Consider the following 15456-nt stretch of genomic DNA (forward strand, 5'->3'; position numbering starts at 1 on the left):
TTGTAAACCTGAGTGTAGGAGACTGAGGGGGGATCTTGTAGAAGTGTGTAAGATCCTGAGAGGCATGGATGGGGTGAATGCACTCATTCTTTTTCCCAGGATGGGGGAACTAAAAGGCATCAGTTTAAGGTAGAGAGGAAACAATAATAGAGAACCTGAGGGGCAACTTTTTTACGCAGAGGGTAGTATGCATATGGAATGAGCTGCCAGCAGAAGTATTTGAGGTGGATACATTAGCAACATTTAAAAGACATTTGGACATATATATATGGACAGAAAAGGTTTGAAAGGATATGGGTCAAGTGCAGGAAAATGGAGTTAACGTGGACGGACATTTTGGTTGGCATGGACCAGTTTGGGCCAAAGGGCCTGTCTCTGTGCTGCAGGATTCTATGACTCGATCTGAGCAACATTTTTCATTGCATCTTTTTTTTAAAATTAGTCTTCTCTACTTTACTAATCTTGGCTCAAGTAACATTTCCTTATCAGTGAATGTGTTTTCTTTTAGGGCTTGGTATCTTGCAGAAAAATTCTTGTACATCAGGAGAAATCTGTGGAAGTCAATTCAGTTTCAAGAATGTTCTATCACTGACCTCTGATGGGGCAAGATTCAATACACTCCTCAACAGTCAGACTTTCACTGCGAGTCAGAATTCTTCAGAAGATGGTGCAGATGCTATAATGCAGGCTGTGGTCTGTGGGGTGAGTGAAAATACGAGTAAAAAATGAGGTCTGCAGATGCTGGAGATCACAGCTGCAAATGTGTTGCTGGTCAAAGCACAGCAGGCCAGGCAGCATCTCAGGAATAGAGAATTCGACGTTTCGAGCATAAGCCCTTCATCAGGAATAAGAGAGAGAGAGCCAAGCCGGCTGAGATAAAAGGTAGGGAGGAGGGACTAGGGGGAGGGGCGATGGAGGTGGGATAGGTGGAAGGAGGTCAAGGTGAGGGTGATAGGCCGGAGTGGGGTGGGGGCGGAGAGGTCAGGAAGAGGATTGCAGGTTAGGAACCTCTTCCTGACCTCTCCGCCCCCACCCCACTCCGGCCGATCACCCTCACCTTGACCTCCTTCCACCTATCCCACCTCCATCGCCCCTCCCCCAGTCCCTCCTCCCTACCTTTTATCTTAGCCTGCTTGGCTCTCTCTCTCTTATTCCTGATGAAGGGCTTATGCTCGAAACGTCGAATTCTCTATTCCTGAGATGCTGCCTGGCCTGCTGTGCTTTGACCAGCAACACATTTGCAGCGTGAGTGAAAATACTTCAAAGTTTAAATATCAATGCCTCTTTAACCTAAATGTAGGTGTTTATATTATTTCAGGGGCTTACTGGACAGAAAAAGACCCTTCGGCCCATTGATTCTGCACTAGTCAACCACAACAGACTAACTATTTTCATCCCGTTCAGCCAGCATTTCATTTCCATGTACAAAGGCAGCATAAGAGCTGCCATTCCCACCTTTAGCTGAATATAATTCTGAATATTCTCGTCTTGCAAGCATAGAAGCTTTCTTTCTCAGCTCAGCAAGAACCTCTTCTTTCTAATAATTGTGTATCCCTGTACCTCTTTTCAAATAAGCTTCAATTTTCGACAGATTCTTGCATTCAGCTTCGCCCTCCTGATGAAAAATTGCAATAGAAAGCAATCCGTGATCTGTGTGTTTCAGCCAGAAGCTGAAATCTCAATTTGGAAATCATGAGAGCACAGTCTATGACTTTAATCACACACTGAATGCCAGTGATATGTCATACAGTAGGACTAATCGGTCAAATCAGTCACCATGGGGAATGTCACTGGACTAGGAAGTTTGAGGCTGAAGCACTTTGAAAGCTGGATTTAGCAACGGTGACAATGGAACTATTGTTTTTTTTTGCTATTCAGTCATGGAATGTGGGCATTGCTGTCTAGGCCAGTATTTATCACCCAGAGGGCAGCTAAGAGTCAACCACATTGTGATAGGTCTGGAGTCACATCTAGGTCAGGCCAGGTAAGGATGGCAGTTTCCTGAACCAGATGGGTTTTTTCCTGACTATCAGCAATAGTTTAATTCCTTAATTATCAACTAAGGAATTATTAATTGATTCGTCAATCTTAATTCCAGATTTTTATTGGATTTGACCTTCACCACGTGTCACAGTGGGACAAGACCAAACATGACCTGTGTCTCTGGATTAATAGTCTAGTGATAGTACAGCTAGATTAATGCCTCCACCTTGTCATACAAAATTATTTGGTTCGCTTAGAGCCTTTAAGGAGGACTAGTGTTGTCTTTCCTCTGTCTGCGTTAGATCTGACCCACAGAATTGTGAGTGACCCTTAACTGCCCACTGAAATAGCCCAGCATGTCACGTAGCTCAAGGGAACCTGGGGGTGGGCAACAAATACTGGCTTTGCTGGCAACACCCGAACCCTGTAACAACACCAAGAAAAACTGCACTGGGCAGACGAGAACTAACTATAATAGCATCATGATAATAATATCAGAAATGTACTAAACAACTCGACCTGTAATATCATTAACTGTGCAGCTGAAAAAGATAAATTAGCAAGGTTAGCTAACTTCTCATGCTAATCGGAGCCAATAAGCCTGGCTCACTGAGGAATGCCCAATATTCAGTTGCAAATTTGATAACAAAGTAAATGAAGTCGAGTGTAAATGTGGAAAAGGTTTGTTTACAGTACAGATTTCTGCTGCACAGTTGGGGTTGGATTTCACTTGGGGGATACATAAAGTGCACTGTTTGATCACCCACTCAGAGTGGTGCACCCACTGAGATCTTGTAACTTGTGGTGATTGCTGCTGACTACCTGTGCCGAGAGAGTGTGCCATCTGATCTCCTGTTACTGTGTAGGTGGGTGGGTGGGGAGGTGTGTGTTATCAGAGGAACACACTGGCTGTGTAGGTCAAGATGCCAGCATGTATCTGTGGTGTTTACGAGGTGACCATTTTTTGCCCACGGTGAATGTGTGTCCATGAGTTTGAGGCAATGACATAACTAACATCATGTCTGCAAACTGCAGAGTCGCAGCCTATTGGCCCAGGGCCTCCCAATATATGACACCCTTACCAAGTAGCAAAGTTACAGGAACAAGAGCAGAAATCAGAACCTCAGCAGCTCTGGCAGCATCTGTGAAGCAAGAGCAGAGTTAACGTTACAGAAATTCTAAAGAAGGGTCACTGAACCTGGATTGACTCTGCTTTCTCTCAACAGATGCTGCCAGACCTGCTGAGTTTCTCCAGCAATTTCTGCTCAGATTTCCAGCAACTGCAGTTTTTTTTTGCTTTTATCAAAGTTACAGGGCTGTGAGTCTTCAAGGAGAGAGGCTTGGAGTGGCAAAACTGGAGTTATATATCTATGTCGGGGAGTCCAGAACTAGAGGGCATAGGTTTAGGGTGAGAGGGGAAAAATAAAGAAGAGACCTAAGGGACAACTTTTTCACACAGAGGGTGGTACGTGTATGGAATGAGCTACCAGAGGAAGTGGTGGAGGCTGGTACAATTGCAATATTTAAAAGGAATTTGGATGCGTATATGAATAGGAAAGGTTTGGATGGATATGGGCCAGATGCAGGCAGGTGGGACTAGATTGTGTTGGGATATCTGGTCGGCATGGACAGGTTGGACCATGGATCTGTTTCCATTCTTTACATCTCTATGGCTATTACTCCATCTGCCCAAGAAAAGATCCTAAGCTGATCTTGATCAGGCTCCTGGAGTCCTTTTGCTCCTTTACCTGTGAAATTGTTCACAGTGTGTTTGGTACAGCAGCCAACCAATTCCCACCAAAGATGGCAATCAGTGTAGTAGAAGCAAAACACTGGAAATGTTGACTATCTTGCAATACATACCATTCTTTCAGAGACTTTTCACACAAAAACAGTTAGATCAGTGTGTCAGGTAGCATACAGGAGAGCTCAGCTGGGTAGCAAGCTGATCATCAAACAATATCCAAAGCAGACCTTTCAGCCTGACAGAGAGAGGCCTTTCAGTACACAAGCAGTTATCACAAGGCTTGTTACTATCAAGAAATGCCTGATAAAGCATTATTCTCTGACAACCTTTCATTGATGTTTTTTAAATGCATAAACCAGGCATCCTCAATTCTTCCCATTCAAGCTGACAAAATGATTAAATATAATATGCTTGTAACACTTACTGGTGGAGCTGCTTGACGCTTGCACTAGACAAGGCTTCAGCCAATTCATGGTTTAAGGATAGTCCTGATGTGTCTCAGTCTCCGATTTTGTAGACGAGCTTTAAGCACATGGTGCCAGATGACTTTTGAGTACTTGCCAGGAAAACTTTCCAACAGTGGACTTACTTAAGACAAATGTTCACATGGAGACACAAAAAAAAACACTTCAGGGGCATCCTGTAGGTTTCACTGAAGCATTGAACTTCTCCCCTGCTACATGGCAAAACCTTGCATAAGATTCCTCTGTGTGTTGCAGTCTCATCAGCTATCTCTTAGGATCTGAACAAATTCCCATTGACCAGCAGGAAATGTAAGCTTTATGAGTCCAGAGCTGCCAGAAACTCTTCTGTACAAACAATGTGTATCCAACATGCAGCATATCACACTGTGGCCAAATTGGACTGGTTAGCTATTTTTGAACACATCACAGTTGAAATTTAACTCAGTGAATTCTATATGAAGTTGTGGTCATCCTTGACTATGAATGATGAACAGAAATTCTGAAAGTAACCATTGGGGCTTCACAGAGCATTGATCTCTGTGCTATAATGAGTCTATTGTCTGATTCAAGTTGGAAATCACATGACACAGGTTATAATCCAGCAGGTTTATTTGAAATCACAAGCTTATGGAGTGTAGCCCCTTCATCAGGTGTAGTCCACACTACAAAGGACAACACCCTAAAAGCTTGTGATTTCAAATAAACCTGTTGGACTATAACCCAGTGTCATGTGATTTCTGACTTTGTCCACCCCAGCCCAACACCAACACCTTCACGTCATGTGAAAAATCACACAACACCAGGTTAAGGTCTAACAGGTTTATTTGAAAGCACTAGCTTTTGGAGCACTGCTTCTTCATCAAGTAACTAATGGGGCAGGATCATGTGACACAGTCATCAGATCATGAGTCAGGTTAGAGTCAAGAGTTTGGTGATGGGAAAGCACAGCAGGTCAGGCAGCATCTGAAGAGCAGGAGAATCGACATTTCAGGGTATAAACCCTTCATCAGGAATCAAGTTAGACTACAATTATAGCAGAGCTGAAAATGTGTTGCTGGAAAAGCACGGTAGGTCAGGCAGCATCCAAGGAACAGGAAATTTCCTGTTCCTTGGATGCTGCCTGACCTGCTGTGCTTTTCCAGCAACACATTTTCAGCTCTGATCTCCAGAATCTGCAGACCTCACTTTCTCCTACAATTATAGCAGAGGCAAGATTAGCGGTGCTGGAAAAGCATAGCAGGTCAGGCAGCATCCAAGAAGCAGGAAAATCGCGTTTCGGCCAAAAGCCCTGCCTCATTCCTGGTGAAGAGCTTTTTCCCAAAATGTTGATTTTCCTGCTCCTCAGATGCTGCCTGACCTGCTGTGCTTTTCCAGCACCGCTAATCTTGACTCTGATCTCCAGCATCCGCAGTCCTCACTTTCGCCTACCAATTATAGCATCCATTTAAAATATTGCTGGTCACATCTCTGGTCTTAATAGAACTATAAGATCAGTGACCCCATTTTGATGTTGTTAACACCAGAAGAAATTAGTCAAAAATAAACATTCAAGTTTCCTATAGTGTTAGGAAAGATCTTGCTGTATTAACAATGAATCAGGTTATTGGGGATGTCATTCTGGGAAGTGGTATTTTGTATTCATTATCAAAACCTTTTTGATATTCAGCAGGAGAGTAAGTCAGCAATCATTTTATTGAAGCTGCATAGGGATTTATTCCGGCACTTGAAGCAAGTTCCCACTTGATTGATGTTGATTTGAGAGAATTAATGTGCTTGAAGCAGTGTTCAAGGTGTTTGGTGACAGCTGTCTTTAGGAATGTTCCCAAGAAGCTGAGGAAGGTGATTGCTGTGTGTTTTCTCAAAATCCTCAAGTTCAACTGAAGTTTTGAAACAGTGATGGGTGGATCAAGGTCTCTAAATGACCTCCTGATCCAACATCTGTGGTGTGCATCAGCTGTTCTGCATGTTGGAATTATTCTCATTGAGTGTTGATCTCATTTGGCCCTGATCTTGAGGCTGTCAAATCTTTATTTGAACAGCAATGTTATAGCAACTGTGTTTAGAAATAAGCCACAGCAAAACCTGAGTCTTAAAAATGATAAAGGTTAGCTGTATAACTATTACTGGATGTTACTCAACAAGAAAGTAAACATTGTCGTGTTTAAGCTTTCGGACAGAAGATTTTGGAATTTTGGAGGTGCTTTGGGGAAACAGTCATAGCTTAGGACAAAAGCTTTTTGGGTTTCAGTTTGGTAGTTTGGCAGAAGTCTTAGGTGAACCTGGATACATAAAACAATTACTCCTGTGGAAGGTAGAGTAGAGTAGAGTAGCTTTTTATTTGTCATTTCTACCGTATACAACTGATACAGTAAAAATGAGACAGTGTTTCTTCAGCACTGAGCGTGCTACGTGGACAACACAAACTACACAATTGTGCTCGGCTTAACGTACATAAGAAGTGCAAAACACCCAAGTTACAGTGTAATAGAAGAATGATAAATAATACACATTTTTCTAGCAGCAACTCAAAATTGTACAAAGAATCTCAGATGGGAAAGAGTCCAACCATACTGTGTTAAGGAGCCTGATCGCTTGGGGGAAGAAACTGTTGCACAGTCTGGCCGTGAGAGATTGAATGCTCCATTATCTTCTGCCAGATTCAGGAGGGAGAAGAGCTTGATTGAGGGGTGTGTGGGGTCTTCCACAATGCTCCTAGCCTTTTGGATACAGCGTGTGGTGTCTGTAATGGAGGCAAGAGAGACCCCGATGATACTTTCAGCTCTCCTCACTATCCATTGTAGGATCTTGCGAATCGAGACCATGATGCAGCAGCTCAGGGTACTCTCAATGAACCCTCTGTAGAATTTGGAGAGGATGGGGTTTTGGAGATGGACTTTCCCCAGCCTGCAGAGATTCTGTTGGGCTTTCTCAGTTATGGAGCGGGTGTTGAAGATCCAAGTGAGATTTTCTGCCAGCTGTACGCCAAGAAATTTGGTGCTCCTCATGACCTCCATGGGGGAGATTATTAGGACTATTAAGAAAGGCTCACCTCAGTGTAAGAAATTTAGTTCAAAGGTTCCAGACAAAAAGCATTTGGTCAAAATGGAGTTGTTTGAAGCTGAGAAAGTCTAAGCTCATTTGCATGAAGACTGTAGTAACATGCTGTGAATTCTTAAGAAAGGTAATAAAGTTAAATAAAGCCTTATAAATATAAAACAGAAGGGAATTCACTCTGGTCTCACTACTGTAAATGACTTCTTTTGGGGTTAATGGGATTGTGTTTTACTGCGTGCTTCTAAATGTTTAGAATTGTTTTAAATGTCAAGTTTGGTTTATGGAACTAAACCTGCAAAATTTCATGGTTGTGCTTCAGTGAAGGGCCACCTCTTCAAATAAAGAAAAGTATCAAACCAGGTTTCAATCTGGGATCTGACTTGTCCAATAATAACATCAATTGGGATCATCATAACATTCTTTTAATTATATCTGACCCCTTAGTTTAGTGCGCTAAACCTGTCTGCAGATATTTGTGCATACATTGCCATCTTCCTATAATATTTTAATGTAAATGGTATGTGGAAGACTTTGCTCTAAAGCTTGTATCTCTGAAATGAACTTTTCAAGTTTATCTCTATATCCTTCCTCTTTTCACCATTTCGCCAAGTAAAACTGTTCTTTGCACTAAGTCTATATTTACCTTTAATTTATTTAAATCTGCTTTACCTTACAGGATACAACTGGTTGGAGGTCTGTCACAAAAATGCTTGTCTATTATACCAATACAGGACTCCATTTTTCTAGAGATGGTAAAAGCAGCGGTTTGTTGCCCAATGATGGTAGATGCCACATTGATAGTCAAGGTGTATATACATTGAATCATCATCATGTAAGCTTGCTTTTGAACTTATTAAATTCAACATAAAAACATATTTGATAGATGTTATTGCTATTTTAAGAGGAAAAATATTTATTTATGCTTCTTGAGAATCTATATTAAAAAGGTGTTGTTTGGGGTTTACATAATTCAAAGCATTTTCCATTGTCTTCTAAGACCTTGGCTTGAAAATAGTTAGGATTGATTGTTCGTCTCGTCCTACTAATTGCGCTGGACATTAGACCCAACACAGCAATTGATCAGTGATTTAGTCAAATGTGTTATTGTTAGTCTTTGTGACATGGTAATTCTGGCTACCTTACAGTTGATGCCCTGAGATCTGGTAGACCACATCTCCTTGAACCACTTGTGGTGGTTCTATAATATTGTTAGGAAGAAAACTGTGGATATTGACCCAGCAACAAGGAATGAAAACGTGATATATTTTGGGATGTTAGCTTACTTAGATATAATCTCCAGTACATTTCTAGTAATGCAGTTTTTATTTCAGGCCACCCATGTGTATTAAGAATTTTTTAAAATTCAAACATGGGATGTGGATATCATTGGCTGGCCGGCATTTCTTGCCTGTCTCTAGTTGCTGTTGAAAAAGTGGTGGTGAGCTGCTGCAGTCACTGTGCTATAGGTGGACCCAAATGCCCATAAGGAGGGAATTCCAGGAAGTTAACACAGTGCCAGTGAAAGGACAATGATATAGTTCCAAGTCAGGATAATGAGTGGCTTGAAGAGGAACTTGCAGGTGGTAGTATTCTCATGTATCTGCTACCTGTGCTAATGGATGGAAGTGTTCATGGGGTTGAATGGTGCAGTTTAAGAATCTTTGGTGAATTTCTGCACAGCATCTTGTAGATAGTACCCACTGCTGCTACTGAGTGGCAATGGTAGCAAGAGTGGGTGCTTATGGATGTGGTGCCAGTCAACTGGACTGCTTTGCCCCGAATGGTGTCAAGATTCTTGAGTGTTGTTGGAGCTGCTTCCATCCAGGCAAATGGGGAGTATTCCATCACACTCCTGACTTGTGCTTTGTAGATAGTGGACAGGCTTTGGGGAGTCAGGAGGTGAGTTACTCCCTGTGGTATTCCTAGCGTCTGAGCTGCTCTTGTAGCCTCTGTGTTTATGTGGCAAGTCCAGTTGAATTAATTCAATTTCTGGGTACGGAAAATCATTGTTGTCTGTTCTTTGGGTGACATTTTCTCAGGGTCCTGAGCTTCTGCCATGGGTTTTCACATTGGGGGAACAGGTTGATCCTTGACCTACAAACCTTTGTGAATATGATTGCCCCATAAGGCAGGACAATCCCAGACTGCAAGATATGCTTCTATTTTTTTTTGTTTCCCGCCTGTGTCATTCATAAGATGTTGTGACTAAGGCACAACCCTTTCTGAATGGCCAAGTTATTGCATTCTGATTGAATGTAACTAGCTTCTCCTGGACAATTAAGGACAATGGTTCCATGCCTCAATGGGATCTTCCAAGTATTTTTTAAGTGATTTCTGTGACCTCTTCTTAACTGTTATGCATCTGAAAGGGTTTAGAAGAACCAATACTTGCCTGGATGCAGTAAGTGCCACCCACTGTGACAATGTAATGAAGACTTCAGGAGAAAGCTAGGATCTCTTGGGAGTCAGGCATAAGACTAGGTCTTCCCAACAGTCCTTGTATAATGTAGAACCTCCTGTTGTAACCTGTGAACAGTTGCAGAGATGCAGTAAACATCACCTTATCTATACTAGAAGACCCTTCTTGTTCTACTGGAAGGTGATTATCCTGGCACACACTGGACCATGTAACTCCTGAAAGAATAGGTGCACTTAGAAACTGCAGATAGCTGCACACACCTGGACCATTGCCTATTTAAGAGTTGACCTGTCAGGAGAGAAGAATTTCAGCCATCCGGATGTCTAATCCACCAAAGTTGTTTTTACAGTTGTTTTACAGATTGCCTGAACAGTTATGGTTTGAAGAGGGAAACTAACATTTGTTCAACAATCCTCCCTTTCAGTCAGGAGGATGAAGGCATAACTGAAGGAACTTTTGTTGCACACTGATACCTAATCAGGTCTCACTGCAGTACAGGAATGTGGTGACCATAATTCCTCTACCCACTAGACTATTGTCCTGTAGTAAATGTCACAGGTTTGAATGTCATGTAATCAAACAGGATGTGATAACTATTGCATTCTCGGAACACACTTAAATAAAATTGGCAACCCTGCCAATGACATATTGGAGGTGTGTCTGCCCTATGCTGTTGGTAAGAGTGAAAATCAATACCACAGATTATTGTCGAAAGTTAATTGTAAAAATAAAGATGTTATATAGATTAGGAAATGACCTGATACGATCATGTTGCAATTGATCAAAGCCACTAATATTGTTGTGCAACTTGCATTTCCTTTTCCTTTGCTATTCTGCAATTTCCAAAATGTTTTTTATTTATAGGATCATCCATCCATTTCTCAGTTGGCACAAAAGCTTGCAGACAATAACATCCATCTTTTTTTTGCTGTTAAAGAAGAGTTCAAAGACATTTACAAGGTAAGACAGCTGTTGGGAGGGCCGGGTATTGGTGGAGCTGGAAAATCCAATGGCAGTGCATGTACCCTAACCCAGCTTTCCTCACACATTTCTTTCATGTTGTTTTTATTAAAAATGGGATGAATTTGCAGAGTTGTAGCTGATTGAACCCAAGCTAGACACAAGAGAAGGAAACACACCCTTGGTGTTTTAGGGTCATTAGAAGCTGGGATGCAGAGCATAGTGATGAACCTAGTTATCCAGAATCAGAATTTGGCAGAAGGGATCAAAATAACAGCCACTATTGGTCAAACCTGGTGCAATAATTTCACACACTTGTTGCAGCAATTATTAATATTTTGAAAAGAATTTGGTCTTTTTGACTGACAGGCCCTCTATAAGAAAATTCTGCCGTGGTTTAATTATGCTGCACAGTAGGAGCCAGTGATCCTGCACCATTGTGTAAGTAATGACAGAGCTGTATGTTAAATTGAATGAGTGGATAGGAAATGAGGGTGTGGGGAGAAGCTTGTCATGGGTAGAAGACCAATCCTGCTTTTCAGTTGGAGAAACTGAGATCATAAGTTTTCAAAAAAAAATTATACATAAAATTATATACAATTATACATTATTTCTAAACCATTACAGGTATATTTACTGTAGGTTCTAGCATAGAATTGAACACTCCGAGAATCTAATGAAAACACTGATATGTTAACAGTCAGTGTTAACAGTAAGCTTCTCAGTAGATATAGATCAGAAGAGGTAGGAAGATTGATAGGCCATTCAGGCCATTGAGTATGCTTCACCATTCAATCACGGCATGGTAGCGCAGTGGTAAGCACTACTACCTCACAGTGCCAGAGACCCGGGTTCAATTCCCACCTCAGGCAACTGTCTGTGAAGTTTGTATGTTCTCCCCATGTCTGTGCGGGTTTCCTCCCACAATCCAAAAAAGATGTGCAGGTTAGATGAATTGGCCATGCTCAATTGCCCCAGAGTGTTAGGGGAATGTTTCTGGGTGGGTTGCTCTTTGGAGGGTTGGTGTGGATTTGTTGGGCTGAAGGGCCTGTTTCCATGCTGTAAGTTATATAATCATGACCACTAATTTCTCAACTCTTTCTCCCTGGATCCCCTTTACAATCAATAAGCAATCTATTTCAGTCTTCAATATACTCAATGACCTGGCCTCCACAGCCTTCTGTGGCAATGAATTCCATTGATTCACCACTCTCTGGATGAAGAAGTTTCTCCTTATCTCTGTTCTAAAAGGTCCTCCTTTTACTCTAAGGCTGTGCCCTCAGGTCCACTGTGCCCTCAGGTCCTTGTCTCTCCTACATTTTCCCAACATCTACTCTGTCCAGGCCATCCAATCTTCTGTAAGTTTCAATTAGATTCCCCCTTATCCTTCTAAACTTCATTGATTCTAGACCCAGAATCCTCAAAATTCCTAATTTGCTAAGCTTTTCATTCTTGGGACCATTCTTGTGAACCTCCTCTGAACATGTTCCAGGGCCAGTACATCCTTCCTGAGGTATGAGGTACAAAACTGTGCACAATACTCCAAATGTGGCCTTAACAGAGCCTTACAGAGCCTCAGAAATACATCCCTATTTTTATATTCAAGTTCTCTGGTAATAAATGCCATCATTGCATTTGCCTTCATAACTACTGAGTCAACCTGCAAGTTTGCCTTGAGAGAATCCTGGACTAGAACTCACAAGTGTCTTTGCACTTCAGACTTCTGAATTTACTCCCTATTTAGAAAATAGTCTTTGCCACTATTCTTCCTACCAACATGCATGATCTCACGTTGTACTCCATCTGCCACTTCTTTGCCTACTCTCCTAACCTGGCTAAGTCCTTCTGCAGCCTCCCCATTTCTTCAATGCAAACTGTCCCTCTACCTATCTTTGTGTCATCTGCAAACAAAGCCAGAATGTCCTCAGTTCCTTCATCTAGATTGTTAAAGTGAAAAGTTGTGGTTCCAACACTGAACATTGTGGAACACCACTTGTCACCAGCTGTCATCCCTTTTATCCCCACTCTCTGCTTTCTGCCAGATAATCAGGCATCGATCCATGCTAGCACCTTGCATGTAACACCATGGACCCTTATCTTACTCAGTAGCTTTCTGTGTGGCACCTTGTCAAAGGCTTTCTGGAAGCCTTTTCTTGCTTTTCCCCTATAACCCTTGACTCCCTTACTGGTTAAGAATCCATCCATTTCAGTCTTGAGTGTACTGACTGACCTAATCTCTACGGCTTTCCACGGTAAAGAATTCCACAGATTCATTTCCCTCAAGAGAAGAAATCTCTCCTTAACTCTGCCTTTGATTGGCAACCCATTACTCTGAGATGATGCCTTCTCCCGCAGACTCTGCTGTAACCTAGGACTTCGAGAATCAGAAGTTTTTTTTCACAGCATGTTGTGGGACTTTGTGTATCCGTATCAGAAGATATTTTATCCCTTCTGATTTCCTTATGGAAATACAGAATGGAACCACCAGTTGACTGTTTCCGCTTATTTTGAAATGTATATATGTGAAGAGGTCCCTTGACTTAAAATAACTTACTGACACAAATGGGCAAAAACACCGAGTCTCAAGTTTCTGTAATAAAATGTATAACTAAGTGTGTACAAGGCAGACATAAAATAAAATATATCAGCATGTTTTTGGAGCAAAACTGGGCAACTATCACAAAGGTTATCTTCAAAACTTGTAGATGGTAGCAAGTTGCATATTCCTTTCATTTGGTTTTGAAGAACATACAACATAGAACAATACAGCTCAGAACAGGCCCTTCCGCTCTCGATGTTGCGCCGACCTGTGAATTATTCTCAGGTCGTCCCCCTACACTATCCCATCATCATCTGTGTCCTTATCCAAGGATTGTTTAAATCTCCCTAATGTGGTTAGGTTAACTACATTGGCAGGTAGGGCATATTAGAATCATATTGGACTCAAAAAGTGTTCCTACAGCACTTTCTGTTTTTTATTTTATTGTATAGTTCTTTAACCGACAGGGTGTCATTAAACTCTAACCCTACTACAACTCTAACTCTAACCTGAACCCTATTTTAATGTCTTGAATTGTTGCTTCTTTTATAAACTAGTGAACACATTTACTCTGAACAAAGCCTCCCTGTTGTCTTTAGGTGCCAAAGATCAAAGTCAATAAAAATATAATCCATTTATCTTATATAAAAGAAATTTTAGAAAGAGAGTGGGATTGTGCATTAAACCAATATGCAATATGTTTAGCTGAGAGTGGGTTTCCAGGCCCAATTTCATTGTAGATTAAATTCAAACAATTTATATTATACATTTTTAAATGATTCATAATGTTCTGCAAGACAAATGATAAAAGCTTTTATTAATTTTAGTCAGTGTTTCTATAGATTCAGACCATTGTCACTGCAGACATGGCCTACTGAAAAATCCTTGATGAAATGTTGCCTATTTCTATGGTATTTTTAGCTGGTAATAATTAATAACAATAGTTAAGAATTCCTGTTGTTGCAGTATGAGTCATTGATATTGTGGATCTTGCTGTCGAAGTTGGTTGTTCAGTTTTGTTAACTTTTATGAAATTTCAAATCCACCTGTATATGAAACATAAACAAAGAAGGCACTTTAAGAGGTCAAGTGTTTTTAAACGACACTGTATGACATCTGAATTCTCTGTCACATGATTGTACTGCTGTAGTAATTCAGCTTTTGTCATTTTTAACTGGAAGAAATGGTGAATGATTATTGCTAAACGTATCATATAAATAAATGCTCTCTTTGCATGAAATAATTTAGCAAATTGTTACATCAAAAAGAGCTTGAACCACAATCTTAAAGAGATTAATTGGTCATGCATTCTTTAGACTGAAACTGCTGATATTTTTAAAGCCAAAGCCTAGGTATAGCACATGGAGTACAGATACAGGATAAATCTACAAAATAATGATTTAATTTTTGGCCACCGACAGACAGGAGAAACAACTTTGAAGATAAAATAAGGAGGCAACATTAATAAACAACTTACATGTAACAATAAAGAGTTAACGTTAAGTTAGTGCTCATTGACAGAATATTAGAATCAAACTACTGCAATCTGTAAAGGTAATGAAAATATCAACATCCGAGCAAAACCATTTGGGTGGCATGGTGGCACAGTGGTTAGCACTGCTGCCTCACAGCGCCTGAGACCCGGGTTCAATTCCCGACTCAGGCGACTGACTGTGTGGAGTTTGCACATTCTCCCCGTGTCTGCGTGGGTTTCCTCCGGGTGCTCTGGTTTCCTCCCACAGTCCAAAGATGTACGGGTCAGGTGAATTGGCCATGCTAAATTGCCCGTAGTGTTAGGTAAGGGGTATGGGTGGGTTGCGCTTCGGCGGGTCGGTGTGGACTTGTTGGGCCGAAGGGCCTGTTTCCACACTGTAAGTAATCTAATAAAAAAACAACTACAAGCAGGCAATTGTGCCAACAGTGAATGAACTGTTTTGTAAAATTGATATCTTAGCTTGATAAAGCTCTGACATCTTTGTAGAGACTGATGTACACTCTAAGGTGCTCAGGGTGAAGTTAGAGTCGGAAAGTGCGTTGATGGAAAAGTACAGCAGGTCAGACAACATCCAAGGAGCAGGAGATTCGACGTTTCAGGCATAAGCCATTCATTAGGAATGTGAAGGGGGAAGGGGGCTGCAAGATTTGGGGTTGCAGCTGGGGGAATGTAGCTGGGAAGGATGCAGGTGGAGCTGTGGGGCTGAGAGATAAATAGGAGAGTAGGGGTGGGGCTGGGGTAAGGTAGCTGGGAAGGGATAATTGGATGCAGGTGGGGGGGGTGACGGTGATAGGT

The 15456-nt window shown here is 41.4% G+C and overlaps 1 protein-coding gene across 2 annotated transcripts in view; it reads left to right on the forward strand.

Moving 5' to 3' along the window:
• Positions 1-15456, forward strand: part of LOC132816136 (integrin beta-1-like) — a 117383-nt gene that overhangs the window by 48680 nt on the left and 53247 nt on the right. For both annotated transcript variants that reach the window (XM_060825601.1, XM_060825602.1), the window contains exons 6-8: positions 509-702; positions 7925-8080; positions 10532-10627. In XM_060825601.1, coding sequence (XP_060681584.1) covers positions 509-702; positions 7925-8080; positions 10532-10627 — 446 coding nt within the window. The remainder of the gene's footprint in view (positions 1-508; positions 703-7924; positions 8081-10531; positions 10628-15456) is intronic.

The sequence above is a fragment of the Hemiscyllium ocellatum genome, chromosome 5 (genome assembly GCF_020745735.1).
Source record: "Hemiscyllium ocellatum isolate sHemOce1 chromosome 5, sHemOce1.pat.X.cur, whole genome shotgun sequence".
In the NCBI taxonomy this organism is placed as follows: domain Eukaryota; kingdom Metazoa; phylum Chordata; class Chondrichthyes; order Orectolobiformes; family Hemiscylliidae; genus Hemiscyllium; species Hemiscyllium ocellatum.